We start from the raw sequence: 19,280 nt of genomic DNA, 5'->3' as shown, positions 1-19,280 counted from the left end.
ACCAACGATATTCCAACACGATTATTTGAAAATTACGTTAAAATATAGCAAACAAACAATAATTTTGTGAAAAAAAAAAAAACTATGTGCATATGGCATATGTTATTAACACAAGCACATTTTTTGTTGGTGATATTTTTAGTTAAAAACGAGTGGGAGATAGATTTAAGGTGTTTTTTTAGAATTGTGTTTCCTTTTTCATGGAAACGTGTGCAAAATTGTAGACAGGCTCTGATAACTCATCCTCCTCTCTCCTCTTCTCTTTTGCATCATCCATATTTGAATTTTGTTATGCAAAAGGTGGTGATCTTCTTGAAAAGGAGAGTTTTACCTCAATAATTTATTTTAATTATTAGTTAAGGTTAAGGTGTTGAAGGATTTGATTCTGATTCCATAATATTTTGTTGTGTTTTTATCCTCTCTGGAATTGTATTCTTTTCAAGCAATTTTCAGAGGAACACTTAAAAGTTCAGACCAGGTAATCCAATTCACTTTCTCTCTTTCTTTTTCATTTTTTGGATCATAATTTGCTCTATTGATGTTCATTTGTTTCTTTTTTGTTATTTATTTAAGATTGTCAATTTATCCACACAAAAAAAAAACATTTGTGATTTGAAATTAAACACTCGATGTATAAATACTAATATCAATTAAGACAACTGGTTTTTAAAAGTTGAAAAGCTAATTATTTTCTGAAATATATTTAAAACTCCCTTGAGCTATGTAATGGACTTTCTGAGCCACGTTGAGCATATGAAAGCAAATATAATATCAGAATTTCTTAGAAAAAAAACATAAAGATGAAACCCACTTCACCAACCCTGATGTATTAAAGATGTAGATAAAATTTTCGTAAGATACTTTCTTTTTCAATTATGGTGAAGTTACAATCAGATAAATCAGCTTTAAGTTATATTTTTAACAAGATCATGATAATAATAATAATAATAATAATAAACATTACATATAGCATTGATATGGTAAATGATATTATATAGATAGAAAATATGAATATTCTTATATGCTTCTGATGATATTTATTATAAAGAACAGTACATTTGATACTAAGACGATGCTGGGTTTTAACCTTTCAAAAAATGGAATAGAATGTTTCCTTTTAAACTTTCACGGATGGAAATGTGTAATATAGTTTTTATTTTGTGAGAGTAATTTTTGTTATATATTATCAATATTAAAAAATTATATATATATATATATATATATTGTATAATTATTTTTAAAACTATAGGATTATTTGTTATTAGTTATATGTTTATTTTTTATACTAAGAGTGCAAAAAAATTAAGCATTTTTCACCAAAATTTCTTATTTAAAAAAAAAATAAGGATCACATCTAATATATTTTCATGGAAGAGGGACTTAGAAAGATGATTTTTTTTTTTAAGGTTTAAAAATAAAAGTTTTCCGCAACGGAGATATTAAAAACATTTAAATATTATATTCAAATAAATGCTCGATGTTTAAAGTGATATATTATTAAGTGATAATTTAATGTTTACATAGGTAAATAATGTGTTTCTTTACTAAATGATATTTTATATTTGTTTATGTAGGAAAAAGAATATAAAAAACAATGACTAACATGGTTTACAACCATTCTAAGTCTCTCCGAAATGGCAATAAATTAATTCCTATACCACCTACTATGTCACGTCGAATATCAATCAATTCATCTTGTGAGTGTAAGATATCTAATAATTCAAAATCAAGAAGACAAAACAACAATGACTCTTCATCAAAAAAGGATTTATGGGAGCGTCTATTTCATCAAGGTTATAAAGCAGATGTTTGCATTAACACTAATAGCGGTGGTGTTGTTTATGCTCATTCTAACATTATTGTAAGTTCATTCATTCTATTCCATTAAAGAACTTTCTTATGATTGTATCATGACATTATAATATGATATAGTAAATGATTAAATCATGTTTAATTTTTTTTGTAAAACATTGTTTACATATATAAAATAAAAAATAAATTCATGTTGACATTGAGTTAAGGATCTTTGGAATATTATTGTATTAATTTATTATGATTGTATTAATTATTGTTAAACATACGTATGATCGATACTTGAAAACACATTGATTTTTTTTGTCTTCCATTGTTGAAGTCACTGACGTCATATTATCTGAATAGGCCATGGCTTCTTCTGTATTAAGAGGCATGCTAAAGCAAGCACATCGATATGGTCGATGGCGAATCATCTCAATCATTGGAGTTCCACATGATGCAGTTCAAGTTTTTATTCGATATTTATACACTTATAGGTATGTTTGATTAGTTGTCATGTTGGCGTGGAAATCATTAACAACACATAATGTTTGATAACATTTTAAATTTTGCTTATTACACTTATATGTAATTGACTTGTTAGTGTAATTAAATATGATAATGAGAGTTTGTGACCTTATTTCACTATATTCACTATTCATTGCATTATATTTCTCTAATATACACTTGTTAAAACATATTGTTAATTTTGTTTTATAGTTACGAGAAAGAAGATATGGATGAGTTTGTACTACATTTGTTGGTGTTATCACATGTATACATGGTTCCTCACTTGAAGTGTGAATGTGAACAAAAACTAGAATTGGGTTTACTCACTATAGATAACTTGGTTGACGTATTTCAACTAGCATTATTTTGTGATGCTCCAAGACTTAGTCTCATTTGCCATCGCAAGATACTGAAAAACTTCAAAGTCGTTTCAGAATCAGAAGGATGGAAAACAATGAAGTTAAGTCACCCACTTCTAGAAAAGGAAATTTTAGAGTCAATGATCGACGAAGAAAATGTAAGACCATCACTTTTTTCGCTTTATTCTATCTTGGCTAAACTATCCATTTGTTTTTATATTTGTTTTCATTTTAACTTTTAGTCTCTATAAACTAAAATATATAAATCCATAAAGTAGTTTTTTATGACAATTTATAATCGTTAAAAATATTTTGTTGCAAAGTTACACCATTCAATCTCTTTTCAGTCTTAACATGTAGATTCAACTTAAGTTATATCCATATTAAGAATTAAACTTGCATTTTTATTTGTGGAAATTAAAACTCGATAAATGAACAAATATATTACCAAATAAACAACTCAATCATTTTTGCTTACCTTATGTCATTAAATTTGATTAGTCGTTTATCTAATTGCTTTTACATAAATTTATTACACAGATGAAAAAGGAAAGAATCCGAAAAATGAATGACAAAAAGGTATATCTACAATTGTACGAGGCCATGGAAGCTCTTGTTCATATATGTAGAGATGGTTGTCGAACTATTGGTCCTCACGATAAAGATCTTCGAGTAAACCAACCATGTAAGTATTCAACATGTAGCGGATTAGAGTTGCTTGTTCGTCATTTTGCTGCATGTAAGTTGAGAGTTCCTGGAGGTTGTGTTCATTGCAAGAGGATGTGGCAATTATTAGAGTTACACTCTCGATTATGTGTTAATCCAGACGATTGTAGAGTTCCTTTATGTAGGTAATTAAAAAGAATACGTATTTTATTTTGAAATTTTACTTTTTGCAACATAATCATCTACTACAATAGTAACACATTTTGTGATTTCAGGAACTTTAAGGAACGAATATCAAAACAAAGCAAGAAAGATGAAATTAGGTGGAAAATATTGGTTGAAAAGATCTTGAGAACAAGAGGAATCAGGATAGCATCATGTTTTTTGCAACAATGATTATGACCTTGTGGTAGATACATAAATTTTGGATACTAAGAGTTGGTTTAAAACCAAATGTTAATTGTATATTCAAGTTCTGTAAGTGTTAATAAGAAAATATGATCAAAGATGACAAATTTCTCTTTGTTCTTAATTAAACAAAATCAAATAGAGGAATATCTTTTCTAATATGTTTTATATTTTTTTATGACATTGTTTGTTATGTTCATTTACTTTCTTATTCTTTTGGTCATAAAATTATTTATTATCTAACGATGGACCAATTTTTCTTTGATTTCATTGACTTCCCAACTATTCCCATGAAAAAATAGTTTTCTTATAAATCATCTTGAGGTTCTAATTAGTTGATCTCCAAACTCTAAACACAAAGAAGCTTGACAAAGACGATGGAAAAAGTTTGTGGTGAAGATTTGCAACCTCAACGAGCGCCACCCAGGATGTACCTCAAGATGTTTGAAACAACTCAAAGGCTTTGTTCGTATGGAGGAGTGGATTTGTGTAGATTTAGGTGGATGGGTTTTTGTGTTTTTTTTTAGTGGATTTAGAGAATAAAGTGGGTGGATTTGGAGATAAGTTTTATGAAAGTTAGTGAAAGATTTGATTGATGTGATAGATAAAATTAATTGTTAAAATAGATATATTTATTAAGTTACCATAATACCTTGTGTAAAAAAAGATGAATTTTTTGAATTGATGTTGTTAAAATAATTTCTAAATTAATTAATTTTAATCATAAAAATAATTAAAATTAATTCAAAAATAAAAAATAAAAACTTTGAATTTTTATTAATGTCAAAAAATACAATCAGAAACATGGGGACTATCCATTGTGACAGCAGGTTGTGATGGAACCATAAAGACATTCCATAACTTTGGACTTCCAATTAGGCTTTAGAACACTGGCATGGCTTTGTGGAGTATAAAATAACTGCTTACTTTGCATTAAAGGTTCTATGGTTTTGCCTTTCCATGTTAAAGGTGGTAAAAGATGGAGATTCATAGAAGAGTTTGAGGGCATGGGATTCGTAGCATAACCTACAGAAAAATTGAGGCTTTGAGTAAGAAAGACGTTTATCTTAGCAGTGTTGTGCTCAACTACGACTATTCTCATTACTGAATTCATGATACATGTCAAATATTGTTGACATATTCCACGAGTTTGTAAATTTACAAACTCCATAACGCCTCCACCTGCAAACAAACCAAACAACATCAAAAATAACTCACTCCTGCAAAAAAACCATCAACTCCGACTGACCACCTTCACCAGCAGTGGAGACACACAACTCCTCCAGCAACTTCAGCGACTGCAAGTAACTTCTCCACCTGAAAAACCCAAAACAGAACGTCAAAAAAATAAAATAAATAAATACCCAACGACACCGGTGTCGTAACCGGTGTCATTCCCTTTATAAACAAGACACCGATTACGTAACCGGTGCCATCCACTCAACACATTGCAGCACTGGTTAGCTAACCGATGCATATCACCACCCCACCACGTCCAAGCACAGTTATCACCTAGCCACCACCTCGTACAACCACTGCCACCCTTTCATCCTCTTCCTCGCCCACCACACTGAACCACCTCATCTTCTTCCCCCTCCATTGGACTCAACAATCACACCACCCCACCACGTCCAAGCACAACAAAGGGTAGTCTACCCAAACCATATGCACTATTTTCGCATTTTTGAGGGGATCCCCCAAATACTCTCTCGCATATTCCTTCAAATTATAAAAAACAAACGCGCTGGATCCCCAACATCCGCTCTCTCAAATCTGGTTCAACAGTGTAATTCGTTCAAACGAACACTGCGTAAATCCCCCGAACAAATGGCTTTAAGCCACCTCCAAGTCTATATCACCACAAAATAAATAATGTTGGAGCGAAGAAAAAGAGTGTTATGGGAAGAGAGAGAAACTCTAACGCCATTAATATTATTAACAAAATTGATACAAACTTTGAAATAATAATAAAATGAAGTTTAGTAAATAGTGTTGGGACGATTTTTTTTTTAATTCTAAATAAAATGAATAAGTTATGATAGGTTTGATTTTCCATGAAATTACCTTAACCTTTCTATTTATTTAGTAGACAAAATTTTAAAAGAATTTAATGATTTTATATATCTCTCTTTAGGCGATCTAGACGAGGTAAGCCAAGTAATTTAATACCTAAATAAACTCAATTTTAGTTTTGAGCAAGTGTGCCTACTAAAAAAAGAGTGAAGGAATGTTGTTTTTTTCTCCAAACTCATGGTTTGTTCGTGCAACTTCTTAAAGTGCTTGATAAATATAAATTGTCTATGCTTTAAATGTTTAGATTATGAATTTTGGAAACATGTTTTGGAATGTATAATTTAAAATACATTTCTAAATTTAAAAATATATTATAGATTATGTAATATATATATATATATATATATATATATATATATATATATATATATATATATATATATATATATATATATTCTAGATTACACAATCGAAAAACACATTTTAGATTATGTATTATACATTTATGAATTTTAGATGAAATACTCTATAATAAATTTAGAGATTATATAATTAAAGGGAATTTCATTTTGCAATCCCATAACTTCTTTTGCACTCTCATATATTTTAAATTTTAAATTTCCAATTATACTTTTAAGGTAAATATAATTTAAGATTGTAAGATTATAAATATTTTGGACTATACAGCCCATGATGTAAATTTATATTTTAAATTATACGATGTATAATATAAATTTAAAAGATAATCCAAAATAAAATTTATCTGTAAATTGTATAATTCAAAATATAATTTATATTATTTTTTATTAATACAAATTTTATTACGCATTGTAAAATCCATCATACTTACTGATTGAACAATCCGAAACTTACATGAGTGGTGCGCATTGGTATATTAAATGATACTAAGCTCAAATTGATAAAGTAAGTTGATAAACTAAGGTGGAGTACTTGTCTCTTGAGATGCATCAGCAATTTTACCTAATGCAACTACCGTTGCATGTGCTCCTCCATCACCGAAAACAATCTACAAAACATTAAGTTTTTGTCAAAAAATCAAAGTCACACACTAAATATAATAAACAAAATTAAATATTATATAAAAATAAAGATCCATAATACTATTATTTAAGAGTTTAAAATAAAAGTAACGTTATAAAAATATATATATATAATTCAGAAAAAAGACCTTTGTTGTTATAGGCGATGCTAACTAACGTCGTGGAAGTGTGCACGATATCAAGGGGGTGCTGGCTGGATTTAGATTTGGACACAAAGGAAGGAGAAGGAAGGGTAAAATTGCCATTTGCTCACCCTTACAGAGGTGTGGGTAGAAAAAATAGGGGTGCAGGAAGCCATTTTCAAAATTCAAAATGTTGTCTATGGTGAACAAATGAACTTTGCACGTATAGAATGGCAGAAAGAAAATACGAGAGGCTAAAAAAAATTGTCGAAATGCTTGTATTTTTGTGTGGTTATTGGTTTGGGCCGGAGAAAGAAAAAAAGTCATTTCATTAGAAAAAAAGGATGAGAAATTTCTTTCTACACCCCACTTGTTCTTCTTGCACTCCCATAAAAGTGTTAATCCCAGAATTACTTCTCATCAAAATTCCCTTGTCCTTCTCCACTCATCAAACGGTTACCATCCATCTTTTTCTGCAAAAAAACGTTCCAATTCTCTCTCTCCGTTACACTTTCCAGCATCACCTTTCAATTCATAATAAAAAATAGGTAGAACGTGAGTCAGTTCCCTGAAATATTGTCGCCGGCGACGATAGTAAAGAGCAAAATGAGCAAAATGAAAGTGTTGATTTTGTTTTACAAAAGAGAAAAAAGAGAAAAGAGGATGCCACATACTTCATTAAGAGTGCAACTAATAATTAAGCGTTCTGACACGTCAACTAATTTGTTCTAATGTTCTAATAGACTCATTTTGACCAGTTCATGCCAACAATATTTTAGTGGTAGATAATTAGATATTTTTGGTATATGTTCTTCCAATTATGTAACACAATTTTCAATTTAAAGAAATTCTCAGGACCATTGAGTGGTGGATTCAGAGCACACAAGGTTTTGTTACGTCGCTTTACTCTTTTTTATCTGGACTTTGATAGTTGCGCCGTTACCCGTGTTATTCATGCGATTAAATGGCGTCTTAGTCAGTTACCTACCGTTTACATTTGAATTTCTCCGTCAAAATATTTAAGATCATATTTCTGCTGGTATTAGATAGAAAATTTGTTGTTACTTTTTAACTTCAATATGATATATTATTGGCGTACATTGTACATGTATTTTGTTCAAGGATCCTGTCTCTCACGCGTGTCTTTCAGGTATGATCTACAATGGTTCAAGATGGAAGCTATTTTAGCAGGTTCACTGTGGATCAAGTTACTCCCATAATGATTCACCCAAGAAAGGTACAGATATCAGTGTCTGATTGTATTTAAATTACAAGAATTTATTGATGATGGTGACCATTATAACAATGAAAGAGTGGTTTAAATCTAGTCAACGTACTGTTATCACAATGTTTCCTTACATTTTAGTTTACAAATTGCTAGAATTTTATAGAAATTGATTTTATGATTAACTGTTGATAGAAAACTATCGCCAAATTGAATTATTAGATTCTTTTTTTGATCTCGTTTCCTCCTTGCAAGTCTTCTTCAGTGGAAAAAATATAATAACCCACTAGAAACATAAAAGTTATGTATATATGATGTTCAGAAGAGAGGAATTTGGCTCAGTAAACAAGCCAGTGGAACGTTTTGACGATGAAATTTGCTTACTGGTAATGTTCACTTTCGAAGCTCACTAATTGATTGGTTTTTCCATAGTGAAACAAGAGTGCGTAAGAGATTGGAGTTTATCACCCACTGCAACATTTATTTTCTTATCCCACGGTTCTAGGGCTGCTGCTTCAAACATTGAATGTATTGAAGACTAGTTACAGAATCTAGTGCAAGTGCTGCTGTAAATCTTAAATGTTGGGCACACACAAAGAGTTGCTGCAAAATTGATATTTATTATTTATAATTGATTTAAAAAATACATATAGGAGCCTCTTAAGTGCAATCGAAACGTTCTACAATATGACAATTGTGTGGAGCTCTGACCTAATAAAATCTATTTTGACTGTAGAATATGTATTGGAGAAGAAACAAAATGACGCATTCACTGCACTTCCCATTTAAAATTTTATTTATGCTTCATACGAAGTAGGATGAGGATGCCACGAACCTTTGCATCCCATTTCTGTATACTGGGAAACCAGCGAGTTCAGTTTCTTAACCCCATCACCACCATGCATTTTGGAGTTTTGAGTGTTTGATGTTCAGTCTCACGGAGGGTTGTCTTTTCACCACCATTACAATTGAAATGGCCCCAATGAATCCAATCCTGGGAAGGTGGCTATCGAAAAGCATTCCTTTACTTTGCCTGTTATTCTGAAAGACTGTGGTTTCTTTCGTATTCACACACTAGGGGGATGAACTTTCCTCGTCCGAGCTTCTATCATGCTTTGGATGGTTGTACCTATTGAGAACGGGTAATGATGCACTTGGCGGTATTCGGAAAGATCTGCCAGAACCACCAACAATTTTATCATGCATTTTCTCCACTTCTTTGCACACTAGATCCAAAATACACAGAAAGTCTCTTACAATCATGAAAATTCTGAGAGGGTGGGCTTCTTCCTTTGCTGCATTACCATGAAAGTATTCCGTGACTTCTTTTACAAGGTACAAAGCTTTTCTCTCATCCGCTTTAATCTTTACAATTTCATCTTCAGCATATTTTAGAAATAGCTTCGTAGAGTTAAAGAAATTGCCATGCACATCTGGCTTTTCATATTGCAAAACCAATCGCACTTTATCAAGCCCTGTTTCAAGCTTTGAAAGATAGCTGCTCAAGACATCTGAATCCATTCCAGCTGCCTTTTTTACATTACTAAGATCTCTACTAAGTCCTGCCACAACTTGCAATCCTTGCTTCTTAAACTCATCCTCATTAAATTTGGAATCCATTTTCACATTCTCGTTTGCAGATTCAGCTCCTGCACCTTCAGATCTAATGATCTCTTGGACCACAAAGTGGAGCAATGTGGTTTTTCCATCTGTTCCCTTTACATCTACTAGTTTCAAGAGTGTCTCCAGTTTGAAAGCTTTAGCATCCCCTCGATTAGTGCCAACATTCATTCTGTTTCCCGTCCTTAGAACAGCTTCAAGGAGTTTGAGGAATAAGCGGCTGTTCTTTAATTCATCACTTGCAGCCTGAAAGATATTAACAACTGAATTGTCAGTTTCCTGTAAGAGATCAAGAAATCAAAGATAACAAGGAATTTGTGCAAAAGAACAAAGATATAATAAGGGGTTGAAACTAGACCTCCATGGTTTGAAAAGACTTTCTAAGGTAGTTAATTTCTGAATCAAAGTTGGCTCTATATAGCATAGCTTCAACTCTTTTAAAGGCAAAAGGGATATCAAGCACTGCTTTAAGAAACCTTTCTGCAGATCCCAGTTTTGAGAGATCACCATCGTAGTTTTTAAGCTTTATCTCTTCCTCTTTAGTCGGAGCCATCTTTACTAGTGTTTCCAATAGCTCAGTGCCCAAACCTTCAGGATTCCCTGTTTCATCCAAAAATATACCGCAAATTAGCAAAGTGAAAATACATCCTTTGCTGTTCTCAAGTGAAAATACAGGATGTAGATAAGGAATTGCTTTTAAAAACAAACAATAGGCATGTCAAGGAAAATTTCTTTCAGTATCCTTCTACTCCTTTTCAAATGACTATATCCCGTGCAAAATTTACTTACACAGATGCATACAATGGCCTTCTTTGCCTGTATCCGAATCACCATATTTTCTAATTTCTATCAATAGTTTCTAGATAGGTATTACCCCAATATCTCTTCGATATACAATAATTATGTATTCTTTCTTCTCATGTGTAGTCATACATCCATCTTGATATACTCAATTATGCTAATCCCATTTTTTTTTCTCTTGCATCTTTACAGCCTAACATTTACTACCACCATAGGTACGGTCAGATCATATAGTAGTATGACAACTTATGAATATGTACTTTAGAATAAAAAATAACTCCTGATGTCTTTCTCCATTTTAATCACTCAACTTGTAACCATATTCATATATTACTCTATCATTATGTAATATTGATCCCCATAAAATTAAACTTAGAAACTTGTGGTATTACACATTTTTCATTTTCTTCTCCTTAAGCAAAAAAGCTTTGATTTCAATCTGTCTCCAAAATTCAAGTTTAGAATTTTTTTTTCTTGATTACTCGATCAAGACCTTAAAATGCATGCACTTGAATAAAACCTTTTATACATCGCTGTAAACACATCCAAGACTATATATTAAACAAGGATTTAATATTATGGTGTAAACCTATCGTTACAGGAAAGTCCTCAGTCTTGTCTTCACGAGTTTTCATGCTAGTAATTACTCTATCATATGGCTGCTTTTACAAGGATAAAAAGCCTTACGTCCGTCTTTTTCTTTACTTCGGTACTTTTTATCAACCTCCACAGAAGATAAACACAATTAAGAACTAAGAATAACTTTACTTTAAATTTGAGTCTAAAATATAATGGCAGGCTTTTTATGGAACACGTTACAATTAGTAGTTCTATTTGAGGTGGATGTACAAAAGTAAGGTAGATCCTCTGTTAAGAATAAGAATGAATAGACAGTAAACCTGCATGACATTTAAATCTTTGACAGCAATATACTTTAAACCGTTTCTAGGAAAAACTGCTGACAGGCAGTGGATTATAAGGAACATAGAACCGAGAGTTACCGCTTACTGGCTTGTCCCCAGTTTATATCAAGGAATTAGATATCAATCAGTACTTCTAAAGAAAAAGATAAACACTGACACAAAGGCAAAGATTAAAGAAGAAATGTTGTACACCCAAAAGGAACAATAATCCCTCTTTTGGATTGGAGCACTAGAAGCAAGAATGGTGATTAAAAAGAAATGTGGTACACTCAGAAAGAACAATAATCCATCTTTTGGATTAGAGCACTGGAAGCAAGCACGGTGTGCTGGTCTGGTTGTGCCATGTGTGAAATTGCACAGCTAGGAAGTTTTGGAATTGTAACAGTGATAAGCTGATTGACTACAGTGACCATGTCAGTATTGAGTTTAATGACAGTAATTCCAATAGAAATAAAAGAATAGTTTGTGAAGAAAAGATCTTTCTCAGTTTGGACTGGAGGATGAAGTGGGGTGTGATCCCACCTTAGTGGATGTTCAATTATTGTTTTATACTTCTAAAGGATGTTTTATGACCAAGATTATCATAATTTATGAGTTGGATTGTATCTTGATCGCACTCTTAAGATCACAGTTACTGAATACCTAATTTCATAGTTCAACATAATAATGCACATGGCATAATGCTGCTCAGACATTCTCATACTTAATTTCAGATGCTATGATGGTGACTTCAAGTTGAAGTACTTGTACTATACACTCTGTTTCTTGTATGATTTATTCCCTCTACATCGCTGGCATAAACAGTGGTGGAACTTTATGCCCCTCACTCCATGTTTCCCCACACAATACACAGAATCGAATATATTAACATATCTTAGAAGCGTTCTTTTGGTAGGTGATATTAACAACCTAATCAAGGGAATACTGCACATGAACTCAATAGTCAACACTGTAGCTTAGGGCCCCAAAAATGTCTAAAAGTAAGATGAACTAATCACCCTTTTAATATAATTTACCCAAATTAGAAATCTATGCTCAAGTATCATGTCTAATTAGATCCCCTAATTAGGAAGAATGAGAAAAGCAAGTTACCATCTAAAAGAGCTTCAGACACCTCCTCTCTGGTCACATTCAAAGCCCTGAGCAGTATAGCTATGTTCTGTGACTTCTTCGGGTCTAACACCCTGTTCTCATGATCAACCGAAGGAAGAACTGATTTTTTGGGAGGCTCTTTCGGGGCAGAATTGGTGGCTTTGCATCCAAACAACGATTCCATCATGTCTTCATTTAACCTATTTAAAGAAAAACGCCATATCATAGAAACAAAGGAACATTAGCTTACAGTTATACTAATACCGAATACTATCTCAAGAGTTAGTTAACTAATTTAACTCACTGAAACGAGCTTGATTTTATCTGGTCCCACACTGTAGCACGGTCTGAGGTCGCACGCACTTTATCCCAATGCAGAGCCTTTAATTTTGGTTTGGTTCCATCCCTGTCATTGGGTTCAAGCCTCTCGGAAGAGCTCACACTCTGTTCAACCTCTTCTGAACCTTTCGTCACACTACCTTCAATTGGTGACCAAGACTGCCTCTTTACAGATGCAGAATTAGAGGAAGCACTAACAGCCGGAGACACTGATTTTCGCGGCGGCGGTGGAGGAGGCGGAGGTGGAGGTGGTGGTGGAGGATTGATTAAACTCTTTGACACATGCGAAACAGTGTCGGTTGTTGACTGAAGATGCTTCAAATTCGGAGGTGGGGGAGGCGCCGAAAATTTCGGCTTTCTGGAATGCTTAGGTGGCGGCGGCGACGGTGGAGGGGGCTGCTTTATAGACGGAATGATGACGTGGCGTATCTCCGGCGAGGGTGCCGAAAGGCGTGACTTGGGCGAAGTTCTCTTGGAAAACGGAACAACGGGTGTGGGCGTGGAATTCGTGTCACGCTTCGCAGGACTACCGTTGACAAGAGAGCTCTGCCGCGAAGCCGGCGTATAGTATCCATCAACCGACGAGTTCTGCGGCGAGTGAAACGCCGTGCCGCGGCTTTCCTCATCGGACTCAGATGAGGAGGAGACCGCCGGCGGGTAGTTTCCGTCGGGAGGCTTACTGAGCGGCGGCATTGGCTGCAACTCAGGACTTGGACGGTAGCGATCGGATCGCTTGAGCTTGTGATACGGCGATCTGTTGGCCTTATTAACATCTCTGTTGTCTCGCGAGTCGTTGGTAGAGGCTCGCGTGGGTTCCACTGTCCCAATGTAGAGGAAACTCGACGGTGGCGCAGTTGAATCAACCTCGTTTCTGTTTGAGATATTGCTATTGTTATTGTTATTCCCACTCCCAGCGACGAGTTTTTGAGACTCCACCGGGTGTTTGGCTCTGTGTTTGTACAAAAAGAAGGCCAACGCTGAGAGCATTCCAAGGGTCACAATCCCCACTGAGATCGCGATTGCTACTTTCTTTGTTCCCTTTGTGGGTTGTGTCGCAGTTGGGTTTGCAATTGAAGTGTTGGAACCCGACGGGGCTGCTTGGCTCTGATCCGGTGGGGGACCCGCCGGGTACTCGTGGAAGAAGGGGATGTTTCCGCCTTCCGGAGAGGGCGGAGTCTCCACCGGAAGTGGTGGTGGTGGTGCCGAACTCGCCGGGAATAATGGCTGGTGCAGAATTCTTCTTGTGCCAGATTCATTAGCGCTGGTACTACTATTGACCCTTTTTGCAGTGTTGACTGGGATGGATAGGAAGAGGAACAGTGTGAGGAAGTAGAAGAAGCTCAAGTGAGGAGCTTTCATGGCGAATTATCGTGGGGTTGCCTTGTTATCTTTTCTTTCACCCAATTCATGTCTGGGTTTCGTTTCTTTCCCGCAAATTCCTCACCTCGAAATAAGAGAGAGAGGAAACTGTGTAAAAGAGAGAGAGAAAGAGAGGAAACTTCTTTCGGCTGTAATGTAATAAGATCTGGATGCTACAAAGCTTCCGTCAGCAGGAGCCGTTTTTATTTTATTTTATTCTCTCTTTTTTCTATGTTTTTTACTTTAATCTTTCTTTTTCAATTTATGTCATTCTCAAATGCAATGTTGTTGTTTCTAAATTTTACTAAATTATGAATTACAGTGTAGTAAACGAAGTCAATGAATACAGAGGAAAGATTGTAGCATTATACTATTAGTGGGAATGAAACGTGGCAATGTTCTACGTTCTTCATTTTCGCATTATATATGAAAATAATAGATAAACATATTGTGGATACTTTAAGTTAACTTCCCTTTTTTTTTTTTTTTGCAAGTAATGAGGGAAAGGCACAAATTCGCGCTTGTTGGTGTTATATTCTTTTTGTATGGCTTTCCTTTTACTTTCTTTGTCCAACTGAATGAAAATTTTATTAATTAAATATAAGTTAAAAATTAGTTAATTGTATGAATTATCATTATCATAATTTTCTGTACACTTATGGTTGATTTTGAATAACATCATTTTATCTATTAATTTTTTACCATTGTTTGTTGAATACACCGGTTAGGAGAAATAAATAGTAAAATAATTCAAAAAATATTAACAAACAAGGATCTTGTGGAGAAAATGTGGCCACACACCAAAAAGTGGACAACCAAAATAATGAGAAGACATAGCCATTGGATTCTATTGCACTCCATATTTGAGGTGCGTCCATCTTGTCTTGGGTCGTGTTGGTTTGTGAAAACTATCAAATGGAGGGTTTGTTTATTGATATCCTTAATTTATAAGCACGTGTATTTTGCTCTCGATAATTATTATAATTTTCATGAAGATAAATTATGAATATTATTTTTAAAGAGTGAGAATTATTGTCGGTTTATTTTAAGAAACATTATAAAAAATAAAAATATATACTTTTCATTTGATATTGTTTATATATAGAGTATTTTACACTTAATAGGTATAATAAAAAATCATATATAAAGAGTACTAATATAAATATAAAAAAATATGAAGGAAAAGATAAAGCAAGAACACAAATAGCAGAAATAAAATACCCATAAATTTAAAAGATAGAAAATAAATGATTATATATGGGATTAAGTTGTAGATGTCTAAAATATTTGACATTATATAATTAAATTTTTTATCTCCACATAATTTCAATACAATATATAATAATAATAATTTTATTTTTGTTTACTAATCGTATAAAATAAAAGATAATATATGTACGCACGGAGCCGCTAGTATATATGTCTGTTTGTAATAATGGACATTAATATTTACCGGTGTAAACACATAAACACATATATCGTATCTGTGTTTACGCATTTTTTTAATATGTGTGATATTATATTAGTAATAGATGATATTGTAATGTTATTAAGTTAATAAAATAAAATTATATTTATCAAAAATAAAGTGAAATGTATGGAGAAAATATGAGAAAATAATGATCGATGAATAGAAGAAAAGAGAAGAAGGAAATAAGTAAATAGTTTTATAAAAATTTGTAAAAATAACCGTTAATTTTTAAAAGTTTAACAAATAATTATATTATAAAAGATAAAGTTAAAATTATGAAATGTGAACATAAAAAAGGAAATCATCTTTATATATAATTATAGATATTACTCATAGTAGTCATGTGACAATTCAAGATGAAAATAAATAATTTTACTTTATGTTGAGTTGAGATCATCTTCCTTTTTAATTTGTCTTTAAAGTCAATTACTTATTATCATTTTGGTTTCTAAATTCAGCCATTTATTATACTTAGACTATTGTTTTCTAAATCTTCGATTAAGTCTCAGAATCCAAGTGAATTATTAACAAAATTATCATAAGTTTTCCTTTAACTTTTATTCTTATTTTTTATATGGTTGATGTTAACTTTCTGTCTCTGTCATTTGAAATCTCACATGCACAAATGCAAGTCATAAAATACTCTTTGAATGCCACAGGAGCATACAAGTAGACTTTAAAGTATTATAGTTACATATAACTTACTATTTTCACTACGTAAAATACTTGATATAAGTTTTATAAGCCCCTGTAATTGCTAATGAATTAGTTTCACAACTATATAATTAAATATATATGTTATACAAATTTACGAGTTACATTTTACATATACAACATATAAATATAAAATAGGATTTTTTTTAACTTTTAATTTTATCATCAAAATATGATATTTTATAAGTACAATAAATAATAACATTTCGTTTCATCTTACACGTTGATTCGAAAATAAAATAAAATTAATTAATCTCTCTCTCTCTATATATATATATATATATGTATACTGGCGCTATCGCGCCTGTGTGTATATATTTTTTAAATATGCGTGATATTATATTAATAGGTGATAATATTATAATGTTATTAAGTTAATATATATATTAAAATTATATTTATTAAAAATTTTATAAATAAAGTAGAAGAGAAGAAGCAGAGACATATGATTTTATAAAAAATTTGTAATAATAACGGTCAATTTTTAAAAATTTAATAAATTGTTATATTTAAAGGGTAAAATCGATATTTTGAAAAGTGAACACAAAAAGAGGAATCCCTTTATATATATTTAAAGGGTAAAATCGGTATTTTGAAAAGTGGACACAAAAAGGGAATCCCCTTTATATATACTAGTGTAAACACAGGCGCTATCGCGCATGTGTACGTATTTTTTGAATTATACTAATAATTAATGATATTGTAATGTTATTATGTTAATAAACAAAATAAAAGTATATTTATATAAATTAAAGTAAAATGTATGGAGGAAATATGAGAAAAATAATTGTTGATGAATAGTATGAGAAAAAAGAAGAAGGAGATAAGTAAGTAGTTTTATAAAGACTTGTAAAGTAATCGTTAAATTTTAAAAATTTAATAAATAATTAAATTGTAAAGGATAAAGTTGAAATTATGAAATGTGGACACAAAAGAGGGAATCCCCTTTATATATAGTTATAGATTTAAAGGGTAAAATTGGTATTTTGAAAAGTGGACACAAAAAGGGGAATCCCCTTTATATATACTAGGGTAAACACAAGCGCTATCGCGCCTGTGTGTACGCATTTTTTGGAATTATATTTATAATTGATGATATTGTAATGTTATAATGAACAAAATAAAAGTATATTTATAAAAATTAAAGTGAAATGTATGGAGAAAATATGAGAAAAATAACTGTTGATGAATAGTAGGAGAAAAATAAGTAAATAGTTTTATAAAAACTGGTAAAATTAACCTAATTTTTAAAAATTTAATAAATAATTAAATTATAAAGGGTAAAGTTTAAATTATGAAATGTGGACACAAAAGAGGAAATCCTCTTTATATATAATTATAGATTAAAGAGTAAAATTGGTATTTTGAAAAGTGGATACAGAAAGAGGAATCCCTTATGTATATATATAATAAGGTTTTAAAAAATCATTAAATCTCCACTTTGTCGTGTTCATTCGTATGCACCACTAACATAGATAAAAATATAGTGGGAACACTTTAATGTTCCTTTGTTATCTAAAATGCGTCTTTCTTTGTTTGTATTTTACTTTCCGGGTTTTTAAAATTTTTAATTGTGAAATTGATACATATTTTGAGATAAATATGCTAATAAATTTAGATACAGTATGGGACTTAATTGAAAGTTTAAAAATAATTTTATGAATGGAAAAATAAATTCAACCAATATCAAATTCATGATAGAGTCTAATTTACAACTCAAATATTATGTTAAGAAGTGAATTTTAAACTTGATTCAATCCTACATAATTAACTTATAAAATAAAATTTTCATATTAAATATATATTATGAATTTATTTATCTTTGACGTGAAAATTTCAATAATGTTGTTTGTTTTGATAAACAATTCAAATCAGTAGGGCATGGGTAAAGAATTATAGATATCGGTCTTTATGAGTAATGAGTAAGTGATGAATCCTGTATATAAAGATTTTTCTTTTTTTTGGTAAAAAATCCCTAAACTCATTACAATAAATTTTATCCCTTCTAAACGTTCATTAATGTTAATTAAACTGAATAAAATCTGAGAAATGTGATATTTCAATCACTGAAAACAATTTTTTATTTACACAAGTAATTAAATAGCCTAAAATGATTATGGTTTGAGAAAGAGTTTTGCGACACATTAAAAGACTTAAAACTGGTAGGAGACAGTACAGGAAGAAAAGCATAAAAAGAAGGAGACTATTCTTGTCGGATCCTGCCGACGGAATGGAGGAGGTAAGTGATTAGGAAAACGGTAAACATATTTATTGTAAGAAAAATGATAGGTTGACAATTATATTTGATCACTTTTTTTACCACCTTAAAATTAATTTGTAATTCAAGATAAATTAATTTGTAATCTATAAAAGTGATAAAAAAAGTGGTCAAATGTGGATGTCAACCTATCATTTCTCTTACTGTAAACCCTGTTGGTGTATTATGTGTGTGTGAGAGGATCTTTTGTAACAGTACTTAATCCCAGGTGAAAGATGCAATGTAAGTGTGGGGTCATCTTTGACAAGCTCTTCTTCCACTTTGTGCTTTCTTTCGTTGATTCGTCGACCCTGTTTGTGGTGTGTGGGGAACATGCACACGCCCCAGCCCAATGCTTTATACCTTTTCTTTTCACCCTTTTCACTTTTGTTTCTATTTGGACTCCTCCACTACGCAATCACACCCTCTTACTAATTCCTTTTCTTCACAATCAACACCATCATTAAAGTTATGCCTTTCTTCGCCACTATGCAATTTCTCACTTCGTTTTCAAACAAAAACCTGACCCTCTTCTTAAATTTTGTA

General features: G+C 31.9%; 2 protein-coding genes across 3 annotated transcripts; one reads left to right on the top strand and one right to left on the bottom strand.

Moving 5' to 3' along the window:
- The first annotated feature begins 218 nt into the window (after positions 1–218).
- BT4 (BTB and TAZ domain protein 4) lies at positions 219–3,915 on the top strand. 2 transcript variants are annotated; one of them, XM_028059188.2, is made up of 6 exons: positions 219–478; positions 1,575–1,861; positions 2,161–2,291; positions 2,515–2,821; positions 3,204–3,514; positions 3,605–3,915. In XM_028059188.2, the coding sequence occupies exons 2-6, from the start codon at positions 1,595–1,597 to the stop codon at positions 3,723–3,725; spliced, it is 1,137 nt and encodes a 378-aa protein (XP_027914989.1). In that variant the 5' UTR covers positions 219–478; positions 1,575–1,594; the 3' UTR covers positions 3,726–3,915. The 2 variants fall into 2 exon arrangements, with proteins under 2 accessions (XP_027914989.1, XP_085525836.1); XM_085669710.1 differs by having other exon boundaries at positions 3,204–3,510; positions 3,605–3,735.
- Positions 3,916–8,758: 4,843 nt separating this feature from the next.
- On the bottom strand, positions 8,759–14,471 carry FH6 (formin homolog 6). The gene is made up of 4 exons (XM_028057907.2): positions 12,899–14,471; positions 12,595–12,794; positions 10,137–10,378; positions 8,759–10,024 (listed from the first exon to the last, which is right to left on the bottom strand). The coding sequence occupies exons 1-4, from the start codon at positions 14,290–14,292 to the stop codon at positions 9,233–9,235; spliced, it is 2,628 nt and encodes an 875-aa protein (XP_027913708.1). The 5' UTR covers positions 14,293–14,471; the 3' UTR covers positions 8,759–9,232.
- Positions 14,472–19,280: the final 4,809 nt, after the last annotated feature.

Source organism: Vigna unguiculata, chromosome 2 (genome assembly GCF_037176805.1).
Source record: "Vigna unguiculata cultivar grain cowpea cultivar isolate G323 ecotype 2 chromosome 2, ASM3717680v1, whole genome shotgun sequence".
Classification (NCBI taxonomy): domain Eukaryota; kingdom Viridiplantae; phylum Streptophyta; class Magnoliopsida; order Fabales; family Fabaceae; genus Vigna; species Vigna unguiculata.
Note: the sequence above shows the minus strand (reverse complement) of the source record. Positions and strands in the feature narration are given on the sequence as shown.